The sequence below is a fragment of the Coregonus clupeaformis genome, chromosome 6 (assembly GCF_020615455.1).
Source record: "Coregonus clupeaformis isolate EN_2021a chromosome 6, ASM2061545v1, whole genome shotgun sequence".
NCBI lineage: Eukaryota > Metazoa > Chordata > Actinopteri > Salmoniformes > Salmonidae > Coregonus > Coregonus clupeaformis.
This window is the reverse complement of record NC_059197.1, coordinates 7,662,843-7,690,729: the sequence shown is the minus strand read 5'-3', so window position 1 is coordinate 7,690,729 and position 27,887 is coordinate 7,662,843. Positions and strand designations below refer to the sequence as shown.

General features: G+C 42.6%; 2 protein-coding genes across 2 annotated transcripts in view; both read right to left on the bottom strand.

The window, feature by feature from the left end:
• LOC121567272 (collagen alpha-5(IV) chain-like) overlaps positions 1–9,406 on the bottom strand; it is a 39,118-nt gene extending 29,712 nt beyond the window's left edge. The window contains exons 1-8 of the mRNA XM_041877166.2: positions 9,272–9,406; positions 8,631–8,723; positions 5,724–5,810; positions 2,299–2,369; positions 1,955–2,140; positions 1,479–1,647; positions 1,134–1,226; positions 746–850 (exon numbers count right to left, since the gene is read on the bottom strand). Coding sequence (XP_041733100.1) covers positions 746–850; positions 1,134–1,226; positions 1,479–1,647; positions 1,955–2,080 — 493 coding nt within the window. The 5' untranslated portion in view covers positions 2,081–2,140; positions 2,299–2,369; positions 5,724–5,810; positions 8,631–8,723; positions 9,272–9,406. The remainder of the gene's footprint in view (positions 1–745; positions 851–1,133; positions 1,227–1,478; positions 1,648–1,954; positions 2,141–2,298; positions 2,370–5,723; positions 5,811–8,630; positions 8,724–9,271) is intronic.
• Positions 2,295–27,811, bottom strand: LOC121568430 (collagen alpha-5(IV) chain-like). The gene is made up of 20 exons (XM_041878969.1): positions 27,773–27,811; positions 27,532–27,576; positions 21,297–21,359; positions 21,034–21,087; positions 18,839–18,865; positions 18,376–18,450; positions 17,726–17,792; positions 17,523–17,558; positions 17,177–17,224; positions 16,760–16,834; positions 16,375–16,419; positions 16,068–16,130; positions 15,849–15,893; positions 13,806–13,859; positions 13,324–13,365; positions 12,785–12,866; positions 12,331–12,366; positions 8,631–8,723; positions 5,724–5,810; positions 2,295–2,404 (listed from the first exon to the last, which is right to left on the bottom strand). The coding sequence occupies exons 3-20, from the start codon at positions 21,305–21,307 to the stop codon at positions 2,295–2,297; spliced, it is 1,050 nt and encodes a 349-aa protein (XP_041734903.1). The 5' UTR covers positions 21,308–21,359; positions 27,532–27,576; positions 27,773–27,811.
• Between the last annotated feature and the right edge of the window lie 76 nt (positions 27,812–27,887).

Below are 27,887 nucleotides of genomic sequence, written 5' to 3'. Positions count from 1 at the left end.
GGAGTGATTTAGAATGTTGTCCACTAGTATTTACTGATTGCTGGAAATAGTGAACACATTTGTCTTCTGATAAAAACTTTGTGTTAGTATTCTGAAAACAAAACATAGAATTGTGTATTCACTGATGCCAGTTGTTTTTATAGTTTTGCAAAAGGACATCTAAGATATGCAATCCAGATACAAAGGCAAGAAGGTTAACAGAAGTTTGAAAAATGTATTGGGCATTTCATAATTTATTTTGTGTGTGTGTATATATATATATATATATATATATATATATATATATATATATATACACATATATACACACAATATAAAATACACAATAATACTATATATATATTACTATGTATTATTGTGTATTTTATATTGTATTATACAGGGTGCATTTGGAAAAGAGACCTAGGGCTCAATATGGCTTCCCTGTCAAAATAAAGATGAAATAAAAGCATTAAAAATCATTGTTGTTCTGCTATAGGTGCAATTAACCACAGTTCCAAAAAACACTTGTATGCAATGGAGTAAAACTGTAACACAGGGTGTGCAGTGTGTGCAGGCTTTTGTTCCTGCCCAGCTCTATCTCCTGTGATTCACCTAATGGCTGTCTTCATATTATCATGATTACCTGAATTAGGCGTGTTGTTAGTGCTGGGCTGGATCAAAACTCTGCTTCCTATGTCGCCCACCTAGGATCTTACCAGGGTACAACAGAGCTAGGGTTCTTGGGTAGTGAAGTCTTTCTCACCTTTAGGCCCAGTGTTGCCAGGAGGGCCCTGGACAGACAGACCTCTATCCCCATTGGCGCCGAAGTTGCCAGGGAAGCCAGGATAGCCATTTATACCAGGATTCCCTGAAAACATATAGGCAATTATACAATAGTTCACTGGGTTAGAAACTGGTGCTGGCAACCCCATGGATAAATGTTGGATTCCCACATGAGCCACATGTTGATAGTTAAGTAATTTGCTGTGGATAAAAATGTATGCTAAAAAAAACATATTAACACCATTACCAGCCGGTGATCCTATCAATTCTCTACTAATGCCATAATACTAGTGCTGTGCTGTTAGTGTATGTATGATATTGTCTTTATGTCAAGAATCTCCCCCAGAGCTCATGGCTAAAGCCCTCACCTGAAGGTCCTGGGTTGCCTTGCAGACCCTTCTCTCCCTTCAGTCCTGGGTCCCCTGTGGTTGTTATTGTCTCTCCTGCTGAGCCTTTCTCTCCTGCAGGAGGAGATGAGTGCGAGACAACAGTGAAAAGAGTGAAAGAAGAGTGTGACACATTTACACATTCTGTAAAATAGATCAACTAGGGCCAGGAGTTTTTGTTGACGACATGGGTCAGGGAAAACTCAGGGCGCTTGGCAAGAGTGAGATATGATTAGACAACAGTGAGACACACTCACACATTCTGTGAAATAGGTGAAGTTGCTGGGATGCCAGTTCTCGCTTGAAAAAATAATGATCTTACTGTACCTGGATCTCCAGGTCTCCCTCGCAGGCCTTGCACCCCCAGGATGCCCTTCTGTCCAGGGCCCCCTGGGGGCCCCACACCTGGGGGGCCCTGAGTCCCCATCTGGCCTGACCGTCCACACACACCCTGAGAGCCGGCATCGCCCCGATCACCCTTGGGCCCCGGAGGTCCCTACAGAAAACAGACACCAAACAGTTAACTCTGGGTACATCATGGGTAGGGCCCCAAGTTTTCCCAAACCACATGGCCTGGCCATGAAAAACCACAGGCACTAGTTACAGGCTACAACAACAGCCAAGAGCTTAGCCTGTTAAGACCATGTGGTCAGGTCCCAAATCGTAGTCCAGCATGCTAACGCTGTACACTAATACAATGGTTCCGATCCATAATCAGATATTACTGTTAAAATGACCATCCTCCAGTCATTGGCATTGATTTTACAGTGTGTAACGGTGGAGGTGGAGCGGGTCACACTCACAGGGTTGCCCTTTAGCCCAGGTTGGCCTTTCAGTCCTGGGTATCCAGGGACCCCGTCAGTCCCATCGCTCCCAGGAACTCCTGGAGAACCAGGTGAGCCCACAGGCCCCCTGTCTCCTGGGGGCATGGGAACAATTTCCCCCTTGGGCCCTGTAGAACCTGGCACACCTGGTAAACCATAGAGACCCTACAGATACAAAGACAAAGGACGTGACCCCCAAAAAATCATTAGAATAAAATCTCCCCCATACAGTGTAAAAATGCCTTAACAAAAAGTCATATATAAAGAATTTGTATCTGAATCTGGGGTGATTCCATAATGTCTGTCAGTCCAGGCCAAGTCACCTGTTGACCTGGTGGACCTTGAAGACCTTTGACTCCCCGAAATCCCTTGGATCCAAGAGCACCATCTCGTCCTGGAGAAACACAAATGTTGTAAATACAGGGGCAGCTATAGAGTATTAGGCAGTTAGGCAGGATGTCATGTGAATTTTGAAGCCATTTCCAAGCGGCCTTAAAAAGGTCAAATCTGGTGAAAATGTACATAATGGATGACATGTGCTGTGTGCTACCATTCTATGGGAATTTAGCCACCCTCTAACATTTGTCAGGATAAAAACACTTAATCCAAGACAAATGTGTTATGCAGGGGCAGCCATTAGCATTTTAATATCATATCTAATGAATCATGTGTAGATATAATAGAAAACATAAACATTTGGATATGGTGATACATGTTTATCATTTTCACCAACTATATCAAAGTGTTTTTTATCTCAGGTTTATATTTTATTGTGTGCCTGCTAGTAATGCTACCCCATTACAAATAAGATAGAGAAAAGTATTGTCTGTAGCAAATTTTCAAATGAATTGAGTACAGTAGCTACATTTACACTGCAACTAAGGGATATACAGTCTGTACTATTGCTCACATATACTAAAAGCTTGATTGTAATAATTTCACAATATGATTGCAATGGAAGATATTTTCCATCCCAAGACTTTGGTCATATTCAATATCATACCTTGATGAATGTTAGAGAGAATCTTTTACATACCCACACAACATCCGTCAATAAATTGTCATGATGGATGTTGCCATTTTCCAAGTATGTACAGTTAAAGTCGGAAGTTTACATACACCTTAGCCAAATACATTTACACTCAGTTTTTCACAATTCCTGACATTTGATCCTAGTAAAAAGTCCCTGTCTTAGGTCAGTTAGGATCACCACTTTATTTTAAGAATGTGGAATGTCAGAATAATAGTAGAGAGTGATTTATTTCAGCTTTTATTTCTTTCATCACATTCCCAGTGGGTCAGAAGTTTACATACACTCAATTAGTATTTGGTAGCATTGCATTTAAATTGATTAACTTGGGTCAAACGTTTTGGGTAGCCTTCCACAAGCTTCCCACAATAAGTTGGGTGAATTTTGGCCCATTCCTCCTGACAGAGCTGGTGTAACTGAGTCAGGTTTGTAGGCCTCCTTGCTCACACATGCTTTTTCAGTTCTGCCCACAAATGTTCTATAGGATTGAGGTCAGGGCTTTGTGATGGCCACTCCAATACCTTGACTTTGTTGTCCTTAAGCCATTTTGCCACAACTTTGGAAGTATGCTTGGGGTCATTGTCCATTTGGAAGACCCATTTGCGACCAAGCTTTAACTTCCTGACTGATGTCTTGAGATGTTGCTTCAATATATCCACATAATTTTCCTTCCTCATGATGCCATCTATTTTGTGAAGTGCACCAGTCCCTCCTGCAGCAAAGCACCCCCACAGCATGATGCTGCCACCCCCGTGATTCATGGTTGGGATGGTGTTCTTCGGCTTGCAAGCAACCCCCTTTTTCCTCCAAACATAACAATAGTCATTATGGCCAAACAGTTCCATTGTAATTTAGTCAGACCAGAGGACATTTCTCCAAAAAGTATGATCTTTGTCCCCATGTGCAGTTGCAAACCGTAGTCTGGCTTTTTTATGGCGGTTTTAGAGCAGTGGCTTCTTCCTTGCTGAGCGGCCTTTCAGGTTATGTCGATATAGGACTAGTTTTACTGTGGATATAGATACTTTTTTACCTATTTCCTCCAGCATCTTCACAAGGTCCTTTGCTGTTGTTCTGGGACTGATTTGCACTTTTCGCACCGAAGTACGTTAATCTCTAGGAGACAGAACGCGTCTCCTTCCTGAGTGGTATGACGGCTGCGTGGTCCCATGGTGTTTATACTTGCGTACTATTGTTTGTACAGATGAACATGGTACCTTCAGGCATTTGGAAATTGCTTCCAAGGACGAACCAGACTTGTGGAGGTCTACAATTTTTTTCTGAGGTCTTTGCTGATTTCTTTTGATTTCCCCATGATGTCAAGCAAAGAGGCACTGAGTTTGAAGGTAGGCCTTGAAATACATCCATAAATATGTCAATTAGCCTATCAGAAGCTTCTAAAGCCATGACATAATTTTCTGGAATTTTCCAAGCTGTTTAAAGGCACAGTCAACTTAGTGTATGTAAACTTCTGACCCACTGGAATTGTGATACAGTGAATTATAAGTGAAATAATCTGTCTGTAAACAATTGTTGGAAAAGTTACTTGTGTCATGCACAAAGTAGATGTCCTAACCGACTTGCCAAAACTATAGTTTGTTAACAAGAAATTTGTGGAGTCGTTGAAAAACGAGTTTTAATGACTCCAACCTAAGTGTATGTAAACTTCCGACTTCAACTGTATATTTAAGTATACATTTGGATGTTAGTCTGTTAGGATATGAACGTGAATATGAACGAAATCTATCTTTACCTCAACATTGTCAACTTTGACTGCATTAGTTCCAATATCTCTGCCTCAGAATGTACGATCCTCACAAGGTAATACACTTATTGTTCAGAAGTGTCTTTCTGAGTGGTTAGAGATAATTTACACTGTCTGAGAAAAATATGTGTATGCTTTTCCTGTGTATATGCATGGTTTAAGCCTTAATGCATAATAACTATGCCAAAAGTAACTATAATCCATAGTCTAAGTATGTATAAATGATTAAATAATCAGTTTCTATTGATATACTCATTACATTTGGTCAGAATCTATGGCTGCTTGTACATTTTACCCCTTAGAAATTGATATACCGTTTCAATATCTCTGGCCCAGAAACTCAGATTCTTATGAGGTAAAGTTATCCTGGTTCAGTAGGGTCTCCCACAGTTTTCTGAGAGGGTCTATTATCTGAGAATGGTCCTTAGTGGGCTACACACCACAACTATAGCTGAACACATCTGAATTTTCATATTTTCTGTATATTTGCATGTCTTAAAGCATAATAACTGTATGAAAAGTAACTATTAATGCATCCATTCCATAGTCTTAAGTGTTTTTGTTTGATAATCCACTCCATTTTTGTTAAGAATTGCAGGATATTTGACCTAAAACTATTACTATTTACATTATATACATTTTCACCAGATTTGAACTTTGACCCCTTGAAAATGGCCTTAAAAGTCTAAATTAAACGTTGTATCACCCCAACATTGTTTGATCTAGCATGGATGACAGCCTTTAACAAGGAAATAGTTCCAAGCATTTTTTCTAGATTGGCTGATATACTACTAAGCAATAATGCCCTTTTCCTGAACATGTGACCTAACATGGGAAAAAGGATATGGTATTTTTTCTGGTCGAGTCACCTGGTCAGACAAAACTACTGGGCCTAGTCATTGTATGACATGACATGGCATAAAATAGCTGCTATTATGTCCATGTATTGGTGTTACCTGTCTCTCCAGGCCTGCCAGGCTCTCCGGCAGGTCCTGGGGATCCAGGGGACGCATTAGTGCGCAGGCAGAGTCGACAGACGTCACCTAAGAGAGACATAACGACAGGCAGGAAGTGGTTGTTCAGTGGTTCTTGCCAGTGAAGCAACAAAGTAACTTGAGCTTTCATTGCCCCAGCGACAACTAATTGTACTCAAATAAAATAATAGATCAAATAAAATTGTATTTGTCACATGTGCCGAATACAACAGGTGTAGACCTTACCGTGAAACGCTTACTTACAAGCCCTTAACCAACAATGCAGTTTTAAGAAAATAGAGTTCAGAAAATATTTACTAAATATACTAAAGTAAAAAAATACAAAAGTAACACAATAAAATAACAATAATGAGGCTATATACAGTGGGTACCGGTACCGAGTCAATGTGCGGGGGTACAGGTTAGTCGAGGTAATTTGTACATGGAGGTAGGAGTAAAATGACTATGCATAGATTAAAAACAGTAAGTAGCAGCAGTGGGGGTCAATGCAAATAGTCCGGGTGGCTATTTGATTAATTGTTCAGCAGTCTTATGGCTTGGGGGTAGAAGCTGTTAAGGAGTCTTTTGGACCTAGACAAGCGCTCCGGTACCGCTTGCCGTGGGGTAGCAGAGTGAACAGTCTATGACTAGGGTGACTGGAGTCGTTGACAATTTTTTTGGCCTTCCTCTGACACTGCCTAGTACATAGGTCCTGGATGGCAAGAAGCTTGGCCCCAGTGATGTACTGGGCTGTACGCACTACCCTCTGTAGCGCCTTATGGTCGGATGCCGAGCAGTTGCCATACCAGGCGGTGATGCAACTAGTCAGGATGCTCTCGATGGTGCAGCTGTATAACTTTTTGAGGATCTGGGGACACATGCCAAATCTTTTCAGTCTCCTGAGGGGGAAAAGGTGTTGTCGTGCCCTCTTCACGAGTGTCTTGGTGTGTTTGGACCATGATAGTTTGTTGGTGATGTGGACACCAAGGAACTTGAAACTCTCGACCCGGTCCTCTACAGTCACGTCGATGTGAATGGGGGCGTGTTCGGCCCCCTCCTTTTTCTGTAGTCCACGATCATCTCATTTGTCTTGCTCACGTTGAGGGAGAGGTTGTTGTCCTGGCACCAAACTGCCAGGTCTCTGACCTCCTCCCTGTAGGCTGTCTCATTGTTGTCGGTGATCAGGTCTACCACCGTTGTGTCGTCAGCAAACGTAATGATGGTGTTGGAGTCGTGCTTGGCCACGCAGTCGTGGGTGAACAGGGAGTACAGGAATTGACTAAGCACACACCCCTGAGGGCCCCCTGTGTTGAGGATCAGAGTGGCAGATGTGTTGTTGCCTACCCTTACCACCTGGTGGCGGCCCGTCAGGAAGTCCAGGATCCAGTTGCAGATGAAGGTGTTTAGTCCCAGGGTCCTCGAAGCGAGCATAAAAGGCATTTAGCCAGTCTTGTAGGCTCGCATCACTGGGCAGCTCACGGCTGGGTTTCCCTTTGTAGTCCATAATAGTTTGCATGCCCTGCTACATCCGACAAGCGTCAGAGCCGGTGTAGTAGGATTCAATTTTAGTCCTTTATTGACGCTTTGCCTGTTTGATGGTTCGTCTGAGTGCATAGCGGGATTTCTTATAAGCGTCCAGATTAGTGTCCCTCTCCTTGAAAGCAGCAGCTCTAGCATTTAGCTCGGTGCAGAAGTTACCTGTAATCCATGGCTTCTGGTTGGGATATAGACGTACGGTCACTGTGGGGATGACTTCGTCGATGCACTTACTGATGAAGCCGGTGACTGAGGTGGTATACTCCTCAATGCCATTTCATGAATCCCAGAATATATTCCAGTCTGTGCTAGCAAAACAGTCCTGTAGCGTAGCATCTGTGTCATCTGGCCACTTCTGTATTGAGCAAGTCACTGGTACTTCCTGCTTTAGTTTTTGCTTGTAAGCAGGAATCAGGAGGATAGAATATGGTCAGATTTGCCAAATAGAGGGCGAAGGAGAGCTTTGCGAGGGAGAACTCTAGACCACCTTTACTGTGTGTGGAGTAAAGGTGGTCTAGAGTTTTTTTTTCCCCTCTGGTTGCACATGGGACATGCTGGTTGAAATTAGGTCAAACGGATTTAAGTTTGCCTGCATTAAAGTCCCCGGAACTAGGAGCGCCACTTCTGGATGAGCATTTTCTTGTTTGCTTATGGCCTTATACAGCTCGTTGAGTGCAGTCTTAGTGCCAGCGTCGATTTGTGGTGGTAAATAGATGGCTACGAAAATATAGATGAAAACTATCTTGGTAGATAGTGTGGTCTACAGCTTATCATGAGGTACTCTACCTCAGGCGAGCAATACCTCGAAACTTCCTTAATATTAGACATCGCGCACCAGCTGTTATTGAAAAATAGGCACACACCCCCACCCCTCGTCTTACCGGACGTACCAGCCAACTGTATATTATCTGTGTCGTCGTTAATCCACGACTCAGTGAAAAATAAGATATTACCGTTTTTAATGTCCCGTTGGTCGGATAGTCTCGAACAGAGATCATCCTGTTTATTCTCCAGTGATTGCATGTTGGCCAATAGAACGGATGGTGGAGGCGGGATACCCACTCGCTGACAAATTCTCTCAAGGCACCCTGATCTGCGCCCCTTGTATTTCCTTCTTCAATCAAGTCAAAATTCAATTTTATTCATAAACAAACTGCGACATGCTCTTTACAGTAACCCTACCTATAAAACATACCCTCCATGAAGCAAAGCAAAAAACTAACTGTTACATTTGTCAAGAAGACCCAACCCCTAACCTTTATTGGACATGACAGTTGCAAACTGCAACTTAAATTCCATATCCTTATTCCTGCAATACCCTTTACAAAATAACATATTTGTCACAGAAAATACCTGTTTCTCCGAACTCGCCTCTATCCCCTGGTTGTCCTGGGATGCCTTTGATGCCTTTAGGACCGGGTGGTCCACGGTTGCCTTTCAACAGATCTGTACAAAGAGCAAGCCCACCGGGCAAAAACCACATTGAATTAATATTATAGCAACATCACATTGCATTGAACTTAACGTTAAACGTCAATGGAATTTTTCGTTTAATTTTCTAAAAGTGGTAAACGTAAGTTGTTGTTCTGTGGTTAAAACTTCAACATTGACAACCCAATACAATATCAACATTATGTCACGTTGAATTGATTCATTCTGTCATTGACAAATGTTTTATCCACTCTCATATCTAAATCTACAAATATGGAGAAATGAACACTTCACCCTCTCTGAGGTGGGAGCCTGTAATCACAGGCTAGCTAGCTAACCCTAACCCTGCTAACCTTCATTAGATCGAGGCTATACAGGGACTTGAATTACATTACAGTAGAATAAGATTGTGGTCACTGCTAACTGCTACTTCAGATACTTTCTGAGTTTATGCTGTCGTAAATGTGGTAGCTTTGTAATAACCATTATGTCAGACTGTTGAGGGTGACCTAAAGTGGCCAGTTGAGGACGACCTAAAGTGGCCAGGTGAGTTGAGCAGGTACCTGGAATTCCAGGGGGACCACGGTCGCCTATGGGGCCATCGTTTCCAGTGGGCCCAGTGGGTCCAGGGGGGCCAATTATGTAGGGGGCAGGTTCCCCCCTCTCCCCTTTATCCCCAGCTAAGCCAGGGGGACCAGGATTCCCAGGGGCCCCAGGGAAAGACAACCCTGAAAACACAATACAATGGTCAGCTTGGTGTGTGTGTGTGTGTGTGTGTGTGTGTGTGTGTGTGTGTGTGTGTGTGTGTGTGTGTGTGTGTGTGTGTGTGTGTGTGTGTGTGTGTGTGTGTGTGTGTGGGTGTGTGTGTGTTCGTGATAGTACAAGGGACCACATCACCGTGAAGGACGATGAGTCACAATGTGTGACGATGCGTGTGTGTATGTTTGTCACTGTTCATGACAAATTTATGGCAAAGGTCAACCACTGTTGGCCACTGTTTTATCCAGGTGGTCTCTAGTTAAACGTTTAATATGCGCTTAGATCATTCGCACAGATGATCTCAATTGCTTCCAAAATGTCCCGCTCCCTAAAAGCAGAGCTACATGTGAGGTCGGTGTTAACTTAGTCCTACTTTCTCCCCAAAATGTGAAAGCCCTCTACAGGGTTTTATCTTTGGTAGAAATAAAACCTGGAAAATCGAGCAGACTAATGGGTGATTTGACAATCATTCAGTACAACTGAAATAAAGTCATTTTTCGTTTAAGACAGCAATTATACTGTGGCAATATATCGTACAGGTTATATGAATGGAAAACTGATGTTGGTGACTCATTACTTTTTAATTTCCTCTTTAAAAAAAAGAAAATCATGCTCACACCCCTATCTCCAGCGCCCACATCACTCTCCGCCATATTGTCTCAAACTGCACCTTTTTGTTTCTCTCCGTCGCCCACGCACTTTCAACATTTAGGTAATAAAGCATTTGACCTTTCCATTGTGTTAATGATGGAGGATTGGTTGATTTCCAGCTTTTAAGTATACGTTTTTTCAAGATGATTGACAAGAAAAGTATCGTCAAACCCATCGGGTATCTCACTGCACCCTCATATGCAATGTGTTGAAATATGCAGACAGACAGATTAAAAGTAAATTTACGTTGTAATACTTCTGACAACCAACTTTCTAACTCAGCCCATAACTTTTGGACTTGATTACATTCCCAGAAGGCATGGATTATTAAGTCATTGTTAGTTTAATACTTAAGACATGACTCTGCCGTTGTATAATAAATTCTATACATTATTTTATACTGGAATAAGTGTGAATTTTAACTCTAATTTCGTTAGTTATGTTCCAACATTCCCTCCATCTTGCCAAAATCAGTTATTTTTAAGTCTTGGTTCATTTTCAAGTTAAGTAATCCAATAATTACAATTTGTCTAATCGATTTGAAGAAGCCTCCTGGAGCCGATGGAATCGAGCTCTTCTTCCTAAAAATAGCTGCACCTGTCATCTCCTCCCCTCTCTCTCTCTCATCTCCTCAACCTATCCCTGGAGTCTGCCTCCATCCCCAAAGACTTAAAAATGCTAATTAGCATCAAAGTAGACATTATGCAAGACTACAAATCCCTGCAAGCTGTGTCAATTTAAAACTTGCACAAGACCGTTAACAGAATTGTCAATTTAAGGAGATTTACATGGTTATCATTATGACACGTCCACTGTAACGACCTGACCAAGATGGAGCAATAAACCATGCAGCAAAGTAAGTGACGACATTTCAGACAAAGCAGACAATGGCTAAGTTGCATAAAGATTGAGGAATTCAGATATGACGTCATCGTTTTTAGCACTACCCACAGAGTTCTTAAACTATGCCGCGCAACATGATTCAATGTGCCAGTAAATCAACACAATCTACTTTTAAATGTTTCATCTGGACTGGTTGCATCACAGCCTGGTATGGCAACTGCTCGGCATCTGACCGTAAGTCGCTACAGAGGGTAGTGCGTACGGCCCAGTACATCACTGGGGCTAAGCTTCCTGCCATCCAGGACCTATTTACTAGGCGGTGTCAGAGGAAAGCCCAAAAAATGGTCAAAGACTCCAGTCACCCAAGTCATAGACTGTTCTCTCTGCTACCGCACGGCAAGCGGTACCGGAGCGCCAAGTCTAGGACCAAAACGCTCCTTTACAGCTTCTACCACCAAGCCATAAGACTGCTGAAAAATTAATCAAATGGCCACCCAGACTATTTAAATTGACCCCCCTGGCCATCCTGTCACAGATGCTATAATGGCAAAGATACAAAGATGAGTCCTATATCTATCTCTATGGCCTGTTGTTCACATGTGTATCTGAACTCTCATTGGCTAGAATGGTCCCACCTGATCTTGCCTCCTCCCGCCTGCCTTCCATCTTTGAGGACATGTATTTCCAATGTTATAGCGGTCACTTGACTATCTTGTCAATATAACAGACAATCTTTGGATCAACTCCTAGTTTATTCTTGTGGGTTTTTGGTTGCAAGCAAGTTTGTCTTAACACATGGACATCATGAAAATGATCGGAGGAAGTTCAGGAGTAAAAACAAACAAAATATAATTATTGACTGTGTCCATAAAATGTATATAGTATGTATAAGCATGAAGTAGAGGCCTAAGCATTGTTGTTCACTAGTTTACTCCAATTAGGGAAGGGAAGGTGGGGTTGGAAAGTAATAAAGGGAAATATATATATTTTTAAAGGATATGTATGTATATGCGTATATGTATGTATGTGTATGTATGTGTATGTTATATATATATATATATATATATATATATATGCGAGAAAGAAAAAAAAACATATGGGGGATTGGAAGTGATGCAGACAATTACATTGATGGAAGTTACAATCTATCTGCAATATTAAAGCTGATCTACCCTCTTTAAAAAAATTTTTTTTAAAAGTTTGTCTTAACACGCAGGTGCATGTCATCTCCCGTTAGTAGCGTTTTAAGAAATCCAGCACTAACATATAGCTGAGTGTTTGCCCGTTGGTTGCAATTGGCCAATAGTTCTAAGAGTAACATTGATAAACAGCAAATTAATGGATGGGAAACAAATAAAAATAGATTTACCTGGTTCCCCCTTCATTCCAGGAAAACCAATCACACCTAGAGTAGAACAGAGACAGTACAGCTACGGACAACTGATCGAACATAACACTGGAATTGACAGTTGAATAAATCGTCTTTCTACTGGACCTCCCTCATGAGAGAGACAGAGAGAGAGAGAGAGAGAGAGAGAGAGAGAGAGAGAGAGAGAGAGAGAGAGAGAGAGAGAGAGAGAGAGAGAGAGAGAGAGAGAGAGAGAGAGAGAGAGAGAGAGAGAAAGAGCGAGAGAGCGAGAGAGACCGACTCACTCAGTGGTCTACAGTACATTTCCCAAAATTTGTCTAACAAAGGTAGCATCCCAAATGGCACACTATTCCCTATATTAGTGCACTACTTTTGACTAGGACCCATAGGGCTCTGGTCAAAAGTAGTGCGCTATATAGGGAATAGGTAATTAGCTGTCAGTGTGCTGGCGTACCTTGATCACCGGTATAGCCAGGAGGTCCGAGAGGCCCAGGCAAACCCGGCAAGCCTTGGATTCTCCTATTGATCTGAATCAGCTGTAGATGAAGGACGACAAGCAGAGGTTAAAACTAGCCAAAGTCCAAGGGACCAGTGTTGCAGATTGATACACTGTATAGTAGGCTGACTTTCAAATGACATCCCATTCCCCTTAGTGCACTTATTTTGTCCAGGGATGTTGCATCTCTGGTGAAAAGTGTTAAGTCTCTTGTAAAAAGCAGTGCACTATATGGGGAATAATAATAATAATAATAACAATCATGTATTTAACTCTTGTATAGCGCTTTTCATTACAGAAAATAATCTCAAAGTGCATAAAAAGCAAAACAAACAAACAACAAATGTACATTGAGATGGTAGAGATGGAGATTGAATGTCTCTATTTAGAATAGGGGTGTATTTTCAGATAAGTTAAATAATTAAAGGCACTATTGACTATTGTCAACTAATGATATGATATTAAAATGAACATGATAAGACTATATTGTCACTCACATCCCCTGGAGGACCTGTGGGTCCACGGTCACCTTTGTCACCCTGAATACACACAAACACATAGTCACAGAGAGGGTGAACAACACGTATACATTTCAAAGACAGTAGAGTGAATGCAATACTCAACATGAGTGTAGGGCAGGGTTGGGGTCAATTCCATTTCAATTCCAGTCAATTCATAAAGTAAACCAAATTCCAATTCCACATTTTCCTAATTGAAAAGCAAGCAAAGAGAATTGGAATTGGAATTTCAGTGCACTTCCTAAATTGACCGGAATTTAAATGGAATTGGCCCCAACTGTGGTGTCTAGTCTATTTATTGAGGTCGGAATACTGACTTGAGATCCGTGCATGTAACTCTGACTCTAACTATGTACGTTACTCGGACAGAAAATAATTGCACAGATCTTAAGTGAGGATTCAGGCCTGCATGACTGACTGACTGACCGATACAATAGCCGATTGAAGGCAGTAGGACCTACCATTGAACCTTCTGTTCCAGGAGGTCCCTGGTAGCCCACATCACCTTTCTCACCCTGACAGGAGAAAGAGAGAGATATACATTTGATTTAAATCTATTCAACCTTTAATTATCCAGGTTTTGTGATAAAATCTCTTATGCAAGAGAGATTTGGGGCTTTATGTACAGTGGGGAAAAAAAGTATTTAGTCAGCCACCAATTGTGCATGTTCTCCCACTTAAAAAGATGAGAGAGGACTGTAATTTTCAACATAGGTACACGTCAACTATGACAGACAAAAGGAGAAAAAAACTCCTGCAGTGCCAGACGTGTCCCCCTGCTTAAGCCAGTACATGTCCAGGCCCGTCTGAAGTTTGCTAGAGTGCATTTGGATGATCCAGAAGAGGATTGGGAGAATGTCATATGGTCAGATGAAACCAAAATAGAACTTTTTGGTAAAAACTCAACTCGTCGTGTTTGGAGGACAAAGAATGCTGAGTTGCATCCAAATAACACCATACCTACTGTGAAGCATGGGGGTGGAAACATCATGCTTTGGGGCTGTTTTTCTGCAAAGGGACCAGGACGACTGATCCGTGTAAAGGAAAGAATGAATGGGGCCATGTATCGTGAGATTTTGAGTGAAAACCTCCTTCCATCAGCAAGGGCATTGAAGATGAAACGTGGCTGGGTCTTTCAGCATGACAATGATCCCAAACACACCGCCCGGGCAACGAAGGAGTGGCTTCGTAAGAAGCATTTCAAGGTCCTGGAATTGGCCTAGCCAGTCTCCAGATCTCATCCCCATAGAAAATCTTGTGAAGACTTACAGAAAACTTTGACCTGTGTCATTGCCAACAAAGGGTATATAACAAAGTATTGAGAAACTTTTGTTATTGACCAAATACTTATTTTCCACCATAATTTGCAAATAAATTCATTAAAAATCCTACAATGTGATGTTCTGGATTTCTTTTCCTCAATTTGTCTGTCATAGTTGACGTGTACCTATGATGAAAATTACAGGCCTCTCTCATCTTTTTAAGTGGGAGAACTTGCACAATTGGTGGCTGACTAAATACTTTTTTCCCCTACTGTATATAGAGTAGGAGTGCTGATTTAGGATCAGTATTGCCTTTTTGATCCCAATGAATGTGATTACATGGATAAGGCGGGGGAGACCTGGGCCCAGTTTGCAGTAATAGAGGCTGCATATGACTTGTAAGTAAGTACATGCATTTATTTGACACTTCTCAAAACTGACCACATACCTGTACTGCAGTCAATTTAAAATAATGAAAAACTGTTCATACAGTTAGTAACCCTTGGTTTTAAGATTACATTTACACTGACATTTCTCGGTTGTAGTGCCTTTCACCTTTCTAAATCCACCCTGAATCAACCCTTCCAGTGGGATTAAGATTATAAAAAAAATTCAGCATCAAAACTATCCTTATCACTACTGCCTTTGAATTTTGAAAAATGCAATTCCAACATGTAATCTTGACTAAAGTTTAGATTGGATTACCAAATCCCAATCCGAATGATAGGAATCATATTTTTTAGCTTTGAAATACCCAATGCCAAGATTTAATCCAATCCGATTGAAAAACTGGCCGCTGATCCTAGGTCAACACCCCTACTTTGAAACACTTGATACGTACGGCCGCTGGTCAAGATAGTTACACAAATAAATACACATACAGTACATTACATTATACATTTTGCCAAACAGTAAGCATGTCAAAAACAATCCTCAAGTCACATGTAGCTCTAGTGGCAAAGACAATTGGTTGGGAACATGATTGGCAATCAGGTGGGTTGGGTTCAAGCGGACTTGACATGGCAAAATGGTCAGAGGAGCACATGCACGTACATAATGTTACTTTTATCCAAAGCAAATCACAGTAAATTGAGTGCATACATTTTAGTATGTGTATGTGATCCCTGTAGGACTCGAATCAACAACCTTAACATTGCTAGTGCCACACTTTTACAAAGTGAGCCACAAAGGACCATATACAGCACATACTAGTTATGATAGTTGTCTGGATATTTGTTTTACCTGAATTCCATAGGACCCAGGGATCCCATCTTTCCCAGGTTTCCCCTGAAAAACGGAACCTCTGTTAGACACGGGTGTATGTCAGTCATTGTGTCTCTGTGGGTCCTAATATTGTGAGTAGGACACATCCACATGTGAGAATGATAACATCCATAATACCATTGTAAAAGTCTACAGTATTTTAAATATGATATGAAGTGACTGGAGTCATTGTGCTACCAGAGCCCCAGATTCTCCTTGGTCGCCTTGGCCCCCTTTATATCCACGACGCCCAGGGAGACCCTAAAAAAAAGGAACATAAAGAAATATATATATAATACCGACAGACAGGCAAGCAGACAGAAAAGAAAGGATGGACAGACGGACAGACGGGCAGACAGAGCACAGCCCACAAGTAGTAGTATACGTGCAATGGGATTTGAACTGGCAACCTTTGTACAGATTCAAAGATCATGTAAATTATTACATTCAATTCAATCAGTTTAATTTAATACACTGTAATGATCCCCCATAGGCTATAACTCACATGCTGGCCAGTACACCCCTTCTCTCCTGTATCACCTGGCTCCCCCTGCAATGAGAAGAAAGTGAGGAAACTGTCCTACTGTACTTGTGTGACAATATGATGTATACAGGTAATAATGACAATGAAGCTGATTCGGGTGATGGTGATTGGTGATGATGGTGGCCAGTAACCGAAAGGTCGCTGGTTCGAATCCCTCAGCTGACTAGGTAAAAATATGTCGATGTGTCTTTGAGCAAGGCACTTAACCCTAATTGCTCCTGTAAGTAACTCTGGATAAGAGCGTCTGATAAATGACTAAAATGTAAATGTGATGATAATGATTTGTGTCAGTGTGGATTGGTAAAAATTGCTGTGAAGGAAACCGAATATGTTAACTATGGCTTACCTTCAGCTCTTTGGGACCCTCTGCATACAGCTTTATGCCCTTCTGTCCAGGTATCCCGGGAGGGCCTTGGTCACCCTGAGAACAAAACATTGAAATGTTGTCACAATATGTGCCACACTTGTAGCTCAGTTGGTAGAGCATGGCGTTTGCAACGCCAGGGTTGTGGGTTCGATTCCCACGGGGGGCCAGTATGAAATAAATAATAATAATGTATGCACTCACTAACTGTAAATCGCTCTGGATAAGAGTGTCTGCTAAATGACTAAAATGTAATGTAAATATACTGTACATTAAATACACTCAGCATGCATCCAGAACAAACTATACTGTGGCAGGATAATATGCAAGATAATATGTATGTGAATATGTGTGGAAAAGATGGATATCACACAGGTAGGTAATATAGGAAGTGCTCACCTTTTGACCTCTTGGGCCTGGAATAACAGGGCTTGGACCTTCCTGACCCTGAAACAGAAATAAAGCTGTTATAAATAGTGCAAACACACCCCTCTAAAAGGCAGGAACTGAACAGGGACATCACTCAATAGCCACTATCACATTGTTACTATATTGTTAGCGCAGTAATGTGAAGGGTCAGCACCATGGATAGCACCAAAACATCCAGGAAGAAACGCACGCACAAACATACACACAAACACATGCACACACACAAACACATACACATACATACACACACACACACACACACACACACACACACACACACAGACTAATGGAACAGAGTATTTACTATGAGACTGACCTTCTCTCCTTGTACACCTGTTAACCCAGGTATTCCCTGGAAATATGAATAATGAATAATCATTTCAAGTCAGTGATTTATACATTCAGGAACAGCACATGGAATCATTAACGAGGACATTCAGAAAAACATTACAGTAAAAGCCTTTCAAAGTAAAAATAGGTTAATAAGTCAAAGAGAGGACATATTGAACTTAATTCAACTGACCGGAGTGCCGCTCGGTCCCTCCAGTCCAGGAAGACCCGGCCGTCCAGGTAACCCTCGCTGACCCTAAAAAACAGTGGCCAGTCAGTCAATTGCACATGAAATAATTTGTTTCTATAATATGTTTTGTGATTTTGTATTTATTTAATGAGATAGGACAATTTTATTGAGGAGACAGGAAAGGTAGGAGAGATTGTGAGTCAGAAGTGCAGTGGGTCGGATTCCAACCCATGCTGTCTCTGGTAGCTGAGGCTATTCACATGTAACGGGGTCTGTGGCACTAACATCTTGACCTCACAGGCCACGATGCCTGAAAGTATAACTGTAATATAGGGCGCAAGGAGTTTTCCCAGACCATGTGAAAACTCTTGGTCCAAGTTACAACTATAGGGGCTGTGGCCAGGAAATAAACTCCTGGCCATAGTAATGATAGGTACTAGGCAAGTCCATCCTTTTCCTTATGGAATAGAAGCATAAACTCAGAGACGTGTGAGTAATGGGTTGTGATCAATAGAGTACGCAAAACGTGTACACACAAAACACAGAAATGAGAGTAGTCCAGGTAATCCCTCCCTGTGCTAGTCAGCTTTCTTCCGTTTGGTGCGAATGAACACAACACAGGTGTAGGCAGGGTGGGAGGTCTCCTTACCTTGACACCATCTCTTCCTGGTGGTCCAAGATGTCCATCCACCTCAGCAGTGGGTGGGAAGTAGTAGGAGTCTCCCTGTAAGGACAATACTTTAATCTTAGGGTCCACAACAAAATAGACAATCGCTTAGAGGGTCAGAAGATATATTTGGATTACACACAACCTAACACAGGAAAGAAAATACTCACTATCACATTTTTGTCATTTAGCAGACGCTCTTATCCAGAGCGACTTACAGGAGCAATTAGGGTTAAGTGCCTTGCTCAAGGGCACATCAACATATTTTTCACCTAGTCGGCTCGGGGATTAGAACCAGTGACCTTTCGGTTACTGGCAAAACACTCTTAACCACTAAGCTACCTGCCGCCCCACTACCTGCCGCCCCACTATCACTACTGCAACATGCAAACAAACGCAAATTGTATACAATGCACAAACACACAGAAACACAAAGTTGCTGTACCTTAAGTCCTGGTAATCCATGAACACCCTTCAAGAAAAAAAGATAAGTGTGAGCTGCACATCACAAGTTTACCGAAAAAACAAGACCTGACACTATTGTATCTACCTACCACTGTGGGGGCAGAACCTGGAAGGAAGGGTGATAACTGGCAGCTAAGGTGATGGATGATGGATGCTACATACTGTACATATATATGTTTATAATGATTGAGATCACATGTCAGACAGCTGTGATGATGTCTAGCTTTTCCAGTAATGACAGACAGACAGATACAGTAAGGTGCTTTGTGGTTACACCATTGCCTATGACATTTTCATAGGACTGTACATAGGGATCTTGTTTAAAAAATACATTAAACACATTTCCGTTTTCAACAGTCATTAGTTCATACACAACATTTATAAGAAGTATAATATATTTAGTATATACAGTATCAGACAAAAGTTTGGACACACCTACTCATTCCAGGGTTTTTCTTTATTTTTACTATTTTCTACATTGTAGAATAATAGTGAAGACATCAAAACTATGAAATAATGCATATAGAATCATGTAATACCAAAAAAGTGTTAAACAAATCAAATTGTATTTTATATTTGAGATTCTTCAAAGTAGCCACCCTTTGCCTTGATGACAGCTTTGCACACACTTGGCCTTCTCTCAACCAGCTTAATGAGGTAGTCACCTGGAATGCATTTCAATTAACAGGTGTGCCTTGTTAAAATTTAATTTGTGGAATTTCTTTCCATCTTAATGCGTTTGAGCCAATCAGTTGTGTTGTGACAAGGTAGGGGGAGGGGGTATACAGAAGATAGCCCTATTTGGTAAAATACCAAGTCCATATTATGGCAAGAACAGCTCAAATAAGCAAAGAGAAACGACAGTCCATCATTACTTTAAGACATGAAGGTCAGTCAATACGGAAAATTCCATGAACTTTGAAAGTTTCTTCAAGTGCAGTCGCAAAAACCATCAAGCACTATGATGAAACTGGCTCTCATGAGGACCGCCAAAGGAAAGGAAGACCCATAGTTACATCTGCTGCAGAGGATAAGTTCATTAGAGTTAACTGCACCTCAGATTGCAGCCAAAGTAAATGCTTCACAGAGTTCAAGTAACAGACACATCTCAACATCAACTGTTCAGAGGAGACTGCGTGAATCAGGCCTTCATGGTTGAAATGCTGCAAATAAACCATTACTAAAGGACACCAATAATAAGAAGAGACTTGCTTGGGCCAATAAACACGAGCAATGGACATTAGACCTGTGGAAATCTGTCCTTTGGTCTGATGAGTCCAAATGTGAGATTTTTGGTTCCAACAGCCATGTCTTTGTGAGACGCAGAGTAGGTGAACGGATGATCTCTGCATGTGTGGTTCCCACTGTGAAGCATGGAGGAGAAGGTGTGATGGTGTGTGGGTGCTTTGTTGGTGACACTGTGATTTATTTAGAATTCAAGGCACACTTAACCAGCATGGCTACCAAAGTATTCTGCAATGATACGCCATCCCATATGGTTTGCGCTTAGTGGGACTATAATTTGTTTTTCAACAGGACAATGACCCAACACCTCCAGGCTGTGTAAGGGCTATTTGACCTAGAAGGAGAGTGATGGAGTGCTGCATCAGATGACCTGGCATCCACAATCACCCGACATCAACCCAATTGAGATGGTTTGGGATGAGTTGGACCGCAGAGTGAAGGAAAAGCAGCCAACAAGTGCTCAGCATATGTGGGAACTCCTTCAAGACTGTTTGAAAAGCATTCCAGGTGAAGCTGGTTGAGAGAATTCCAAGAGTGTGCAAAGCTGTCATCAAGGCAAAGGGTGGCTACTTTGAAGAATCTAAAATATTACATATATTTTGATTTGTTTAACACTTTTTTGGTTACTACATGATTCCATGTGTTATTTCATAGTTTTGATGTCTTCACTATTATTATACAATGCAGAAAATAGTAAAAATAAAGAAAAACCCTTGAATGAGAAGGTGTGTCCAAACTTTTGACTGGTATTGTATATTTATATGTTAATTCATTAACTTTTATTTTGTTCACTCTTGGAAACCTTATTTATCAATTCCCATATTATAGGCTAATGATTGAGATCACATGATTGGCGGCTGTGATTAATGACAGACAGACAGGTACAGTAAGGTGCTTAGTGACATTTGACAAGATATTGGCAGCACTTACTGGTAATCCAACAGCTCCTGGCACCCCAGGTAACCCTGGGTATCCACTGTCTCCCTGAAACACACATATTGATAGGGCATCAAATCAAATCAAATGTATTGGTCAAATACAAATGGTTAGCAGATGTTATTGCGAGTGTAGCAAAATGCTTGTGACATGTGTATGTGTGTGTGTGTGTGTGTGTGTGTGTGTGTGTGTGTGTGTGTGTGTGTGTGTGTGTGTTAGCTTCTATAATTACTTAATGTCCAAAAGCAAGACTGTACCTTCGTCCCATTGCATCCTGGGGTTCCTGATGGCCCCATTGGTCCTTCACTTCCTGGGATTCCCTGGAAGAGTGGAAGTCATAGGGCCATTCACATACAAACACTTCACATCAATAGTTACATGATATGGATAGCTTACAGTACCGAATATGAGGACAGGAGTTTTGACCAGGAAAAGCCTGACTTGATCAAGAAAAACTATGGCCCGATACTTATAATGTAGAAAAGGTACGTTTTCAAGAAAAATTCTGTGACTTGCTTCAGCTGACCAAAAGTATTTTTCATGTTGGGGGAAGAAGTTTAGAAGTTTGAATTGTTAGAGGCTAGAAGTAGTAACTGCAGTAGTAGTGGAAAGAGTGGCTGTAGCCCAGTAGTATTAGTAGTATTAGTAGTAGTAGTAGTAGTAGTAGTAGTAGTAGTGACTGTGGTAGAAGTAGGCCTAATAGTAGTAGAAGTAGCAGTACACTGCAGTAGTAATTCTGACTGTTGTAGGCTTAGTCGGGTAATCATATTGGTTAGCGGTGGTTAGTAGGGTAGCTATTGAAGAGTGTTTAGTGAGTGTGGGATTGTTATAGAGGGATATTTTAGTGGGTTGGAGTGAGCTGTGTGGCAAAATCAGTCTTACAATGTGTCCTATAACTAGACATTTCTGAAAGTTTCATGGCAGTTAAGCGGTTATTCAACAGTGGGAAGTGGGCTTAACAAAAGTAGTTGATGCAGTTACCGAAACACCTGTACCTCTTCATTGGTAGTTGGTGGTTCTATTCTGATTATAGATTTGAATAGCATAGACTAAGATTTCATACGCTTTCATACATTTTTGTCCAAGTTGTAAGGAAAGTGGTCAAAACGGCAGTTGTTTCTAAAAGTTGAGCGAAAATCTAGTTGATTCGGTTACTAAAACAGTTGAATCATTTAATTGGTAGAATATATTTATATTCTTATTACAGATTTGAATAGCGGCGAGGTAGATAATGATTTCATACGCTCTGAAGCCCGGTACAGATACCACAGCCGACATAAGGAGTGACGAGACGAGACAAAACTAGCCAATTTTAGATGTTGTGTTGCAGAACAGCTGACTAAAGATGGGACAATCAGATAAAAAGACGAGATGCACGGTTGAGACCGTTTCCACAGTAATGGTGTGTCACACCCTGATCAGTTTCACCTGTCTTTGTGCTTGTCTCCAACACCTCCAGGTGTCACCCATCTTCCCCATTATCCCCAGGGTATTTATTCCTGTGTTCTCTGTTTGTCTGTTGTCAGTTTGTCTTGTCAGGTCTTACCAGCGTGCTTTCCCGTCATCCTGTTTTCTCAAGTTCCTGTTTCCTAGTTTCCCCGGTTCTGACCATTCTGCCTGCCCTGACCCCGAGCCTGCCTGCCGTTCTGTACCTTACTGACTCTGCCCTGGATTACGGACCTCTGCCTTCCCTTGAACTGTCTTTTGCCTGCCCCCTGTTTGGTCAATAAACATCTGTGATTCTAGCTGTTTGCATCTGGGTCTTATCCAGAGTTCTGATATGGTGCCTCTTTACAATGACATGACTCAACTTTTGAACAAAGTTGCCACTTGTTGTAGGAAGGTTTTGCAGCAAACGAGTCTCATGAAATACGTGCAGCAGAAACAAGGCACACTTTGTGACTTGTCAGATAAATATTAGCAAGCTGAGCTAGTTAACTGCAGCAGAATAGCTAGCTAGCTGTCTGCTTGGCTAGTTAGCTAGCTGCTTGGCTAAACACAGAACTTCAGTGCATTGAGAATGGCCAAACGGATCCAGCTCGTCGCAAGTCTTTATCTAAGATTTGACATGTTGAATTTTGGAAACCCCGGCAGACGACATGAGATGTTCTAAAACTAGACCATTCAGATCAAGCAAAAAAAAACAGCATTAAACGATCTCGTCTCTGTCACGCTTAATCACGCTCCCTCTCTCCAGCGCTCGATGTCATCAATCATTACATCCACCTTCTCCCCATCATTACACACACCTGGTCATCATTATCTCCTTGATTACTCCCCCTATATTTAGCCCTCAGTCGACAGCAGTCACTAGGAAGTATTGTTTTGATTCACGTTCTGTACGCTTCTCTTGTTTTGTTTATCTTAATTTATCATTATTAAACTTACCTTCTGCTCCTGCTTCCTGACTCCCGGCGTATTACGCTACAGAATACTACCTCACTACCTTTGTTTTTATTATGGATCCCCATTAGCTGGTGCCAAGGACTGCGCGAAGAGGTGCAGATGGTGTTGGCGTGTTGGGATGACAACCTATCCTTGGACGCAATCATTGCGATGCCATCCATCTGGATAACCTTCTTTGGGAGCGCCGGTGCCCACCTTGCCACTCGCCTCCCTTCTTTGGCCGTCCAGAAACATGAAACCATGGAGATAGGGTCCACACACCTCCCCGCAGCAGGGTGGCATCGCCGGAGACAGCTTGGGTTCTGTACCTATTGTGGTCAAGAGGGGCACCATCTTCAGCGATGTCCGGTGTGTCACAGCCTGGGTTACATAAGAGCAGAGGGACGGTCATGTGATCATCCGATTATCAGGCATTAGCACTCCATCATCATCGTTTTCCGCCAAAATGTTCCTGGTTCCCATTTCACTGGTTGTCTGTCCTTCGTGTTGTTTCTACCACTCGTGGATTCCGTTGCTGAGGGGATCTTAATCGACCAGGCCCTAGTCTCCTCCATGTCCTCGTACCCGCTCTCCTCTCCTCTTCCGTTCCTCGCCCTGGATAAATTGACCAGTGGGATCCGTCATTATCACCCACGTCATAGCACCACTCACCTTTACCATGGGATCCATGCACCAGGAGAGCCTTCCCTTCCTCATCATCACCACACCTTCCGAGTAGTCCTGAGATGCCTCTTGGAGAACCACCATTTATGTTAAAGCGGAGAAGTGTCAGTTCCATCAGGTCAAGGTCTCCTTCTTGGGATACTGGATCAGTCCACAGGGGGTGAGCATGGATGAAAGGAAGGTTGAAGCAGTCAGGTCATGGCCAGTCCCAACCACCATAAAGGGGATCTAACGGTTTCTGGGGTTTGCCAACTTCTACCTCCGCTTCATTAAGAACTTCAGCTCCATCGCCTCTCCCCTCACCTCTCTCTTTACTTCCTCGTAAGTTGGTGTGGAGTCCTGCAGCGGATGGAGCCTTCTGCCTACCGAAGGGGCGTTTCACCTCTGCCCTGTTGCCGAGACACCCAGATCCTACGCTGCCCTTCGTGGTGGAGGTGGACGCCTCGGAAGTGGGCATGGGAGCCATTCTGTCCCAATGCCAAGGTAACCCACAGAAATTGTATTCATGTGCATACTTCTCAAAACAATTGTCTCCTACAGAGAGGTACTATGATGTCACCGACCGGGAGCTCCTTGCGGTGAAGTTGGAATTAGAGGAGTGGAGACACTAGCTGGAGGGTGCCAAGTAGCCATTCCTCATCCTCACTGACCATGGGAACCTGGAGTACATATGGACGCCGAAGCGACTGAACCCGGGCAAAGCAAGGTGGGCCCTTTTCTTCACCAAATTCCACTTCACCTTGTCATATCGCCCAGGTTCTAAGAACATCAAAGCTGATTCCCTGTCCAGTCTCCACGATTCGGGAGAGGTTCTGATCCCGAGTGCTCCCATCATTCCACCCTCTCGAATCGTTGCTCCCGTGCTCTGGGACATAGACATGGACATCCGGCAGGCTCTGGAGAGGGAAACCGCGCCTGCTATCTGCCCTCCGGAGCGCATCTACATTCCCACGGGGGTAAGGGATTGGATGTTGACTTGGGCTCACACATCCCTCGCCGCTGGACACCCAGGTATCACCCGGACTATCCAATCCCTCTCCGATAAGTACTGGTGGCCCACCTTGGTACAGGATGTCACCCGCTATATCAACCCATGCTCCGTATGTGCCCACACCAAATCTCCCCAGCATGCTCCAGCAGGGAAACTCTTTCCCCTTCCGGTGCTTCGGCGGCCTTGGTCACATCTGTGCATAGACTTCGTAACTTATCTCCCCCTTTCTGATGGTTTTACCGCTATTATGGTTGTTGTTGACAGATTCTCTAAATCCTAACGTTTTATCCATCTTGCTGGTCTACTTACCGCTCTCCAGGTTGCTGAGGCACTGTTCCAGCAGGTCTTCCGGCACTATGGCCTTCCGGAGGACATCGTTTCCGACCGTGGTCCCCAATTTATGTCACGGGTATGGGAAGCCTTTATGGGGGCCACGGTCAGCCTCACATCCGAGTACCGGCCTCAGTCCAACAGGCATGTGGAGAGGATCAACCAGGAGCTGGGGACGTTCCTAGGGAGTCACTGCCAGGACCGACAGGGGGAGTGGGCCTGGTTCCTTCCCTGGGTGGAGTACGCCCAGAACTCACTTCGGCACACCTCCACCGGGCTGACTCGTTTCCAGTGCATCCTGGGATACCAGCCAGCCCTTGCTCCGTGGACTCCGAGGAGGTGTGGAGGAGGTAGAGGAGGTGTGGAATGCCGCCCACGTGAGGCTCCAGCGTGCCGTAAGTTGTCGGAAGGATAGTGGGGCCCTTCAAGGCCCTCTGGAGGGTCAATGAGGTGACATATCGTCTACAACTCCCCTCCAACTACCGGATCTCACCATCCTTACATGTCTCCCTCCTCAGGCTGGTGGTTCCTGGTCCCCTGGCAGATGCCATCCCCCTTTGACACCCCTCCGCCTGTCATGCTTATTCCCGCTCCCTCTCTCCAGCGCTCAACGTCACCAGTCTACTAACCACCGGCCCTGGCAACAATCATTACACACACCTGCTCCCCATCATTACGCACACCTGGTCATCATTATCTCCTTGATTACTCCCCCTATATTTAGCCCTCAGTAGACAGCAGTCACTAGGTAGTATTGTTTTGATTCACGTTCTGTATGCTTCTCTTGTTTTGTTTATCTGCATTTTTCATTATTAAACTTACCTTCTGCACCTGCTTCCTGACTCCCGGCGTATTACGTTACAGTCTTGTCTTGGCTGTTGTATCTATACCGGGTTTAAGTATTTGTCTAACTTGTTGGGAAAGTGTTCAAAATTTGAGAGAAAAAGTAGTTGATGCGGCTATTAAAGCAGCTCTATCTCTGAATTGGTAGAAGCAATTTCTGTTCTGATTTGAATAGCAGCATAGTAGACTATGATTTCATATGCTCTATGTTTTTGTCTAACTTATTGTGAAAGTGGTAAAACTAGCTGATTTGTGTCAAAAGTCACAAAGTTTTTGTAAATTGAAAAACATCTCTTTAAATCGGATGGAGGTTTTTGAGGACGACAAAAAGCTCAGTAGTTAAAACGGTGTAAGAAAAATACTGCCAATTAATAGCTATGAGTAGAAAAGGAAATGTCCTAAATAAAATTGGTGCGCTTACTTGCCTTGAAGTATTTACAGTTGTGAAATAGTAGTAAACTTATCTAGAGAAGTGGCACATCCAAAATGTACCATTGAAGGCTATGGAGCGTCTATGCAAATGTTAAAAAAGTGTCAATGGTATCAAAACTATTTTGACTAGCAATCTATTGTGTGTAATTCTGAACATTTTAAAGTTGGTTTAGTGTTTGTAGGTTAAACTGTTGAAAACTAGTTACGGACAAAACTTAAGCCATGTTAACCTATGGCCGTTAAAATTCATAGGGATTTATGCAAATTGTGATGTAGTATCAACTTTCTTTTTTCAAGCACCCTGAAGACATTCAATTTGCACGTTTTAAAGTTGTTTTGGTGTTGATATCTTTTACGGTTATGGCGCTACAGGTGCCTGCGGATAATAATAAAAAAGTATGTAGGATTTCAGTAGTTGTTCAGTAGTTGTTCAGCAAGCATATCTAATACAAAGTCTGAAATAAGTGAAAGATTAAGAGTGTGACTGCTGAAGCAGGTCACACTAAGCACTTATTTAACAGTCGTATACTGAAGAGTAATTCATGCAAATGTATCCGATGTGAAAGTGTTAGCTAGTTATTGGTGTGCGCAAGTAGAGTTCAATTGTTGACGCCACTCGCTCTGAGACCTAGAAGTAGTTGTTTCCCTTGCTCTGCAAGAGCCATGGCTTTTGTGGAGTGACAGGTAACGATGCTTCTTTGGTGACAGTTGTCGATGTGTTCAGAGAAAAAGCAATACTGACCAAAACCATTGGGTTCCAAATGGCCTCTGGTCAAAAGTAGTGCACTATTTAGGGAATAGGGACACAGTCTGATAGTATTACTTACTGGCTGCCCAGGTGGTCCAGAGAACCCAGGATTCCCAGGGAGACCCTGTTAAAACAATAGGTACTGTTAGAGTCGATCCTAGTAGTGGAGTCAACTGACAAAACAGCGACTCAGAGGGAGTGTGGGTGTGACCTAAAACAATGGAGCAAACCCATTAGGCGTAACAAGTAGAGCCTAGAAATGTAAACCAATAATTACGTGTAGTTAATCACACACACTGTTTTCCAAACATACTCCATACCCGTGAGCCTTTGGGTCCTGACAATCCAGGAAAGCCAAGATTTCCCTGTGAATCCAAATACACGCAGCCAGTTGACAACACATTTAATCAACACAAAATCATCCAAAAATCTCAC

Coding starts and splice junctions, on each gene's coding strand:
- LOC121568430 (XM_041878969.1), bottom strand. Junction 17,793..18,375: donor CAGGAAGAGATGGTGTCAAG/GTAAGGAGACCT, acceptor ACTGTTTTTTAG/GGTCAGCGAGGGTTACCTGG. Junction 8,724..12,330: donor TGGAATGAAGGGGGAACCAG/GTAAATCTATTT, acceptor CTCTTTGTACAG/ATCTGTTGAAAGGCAACCGT.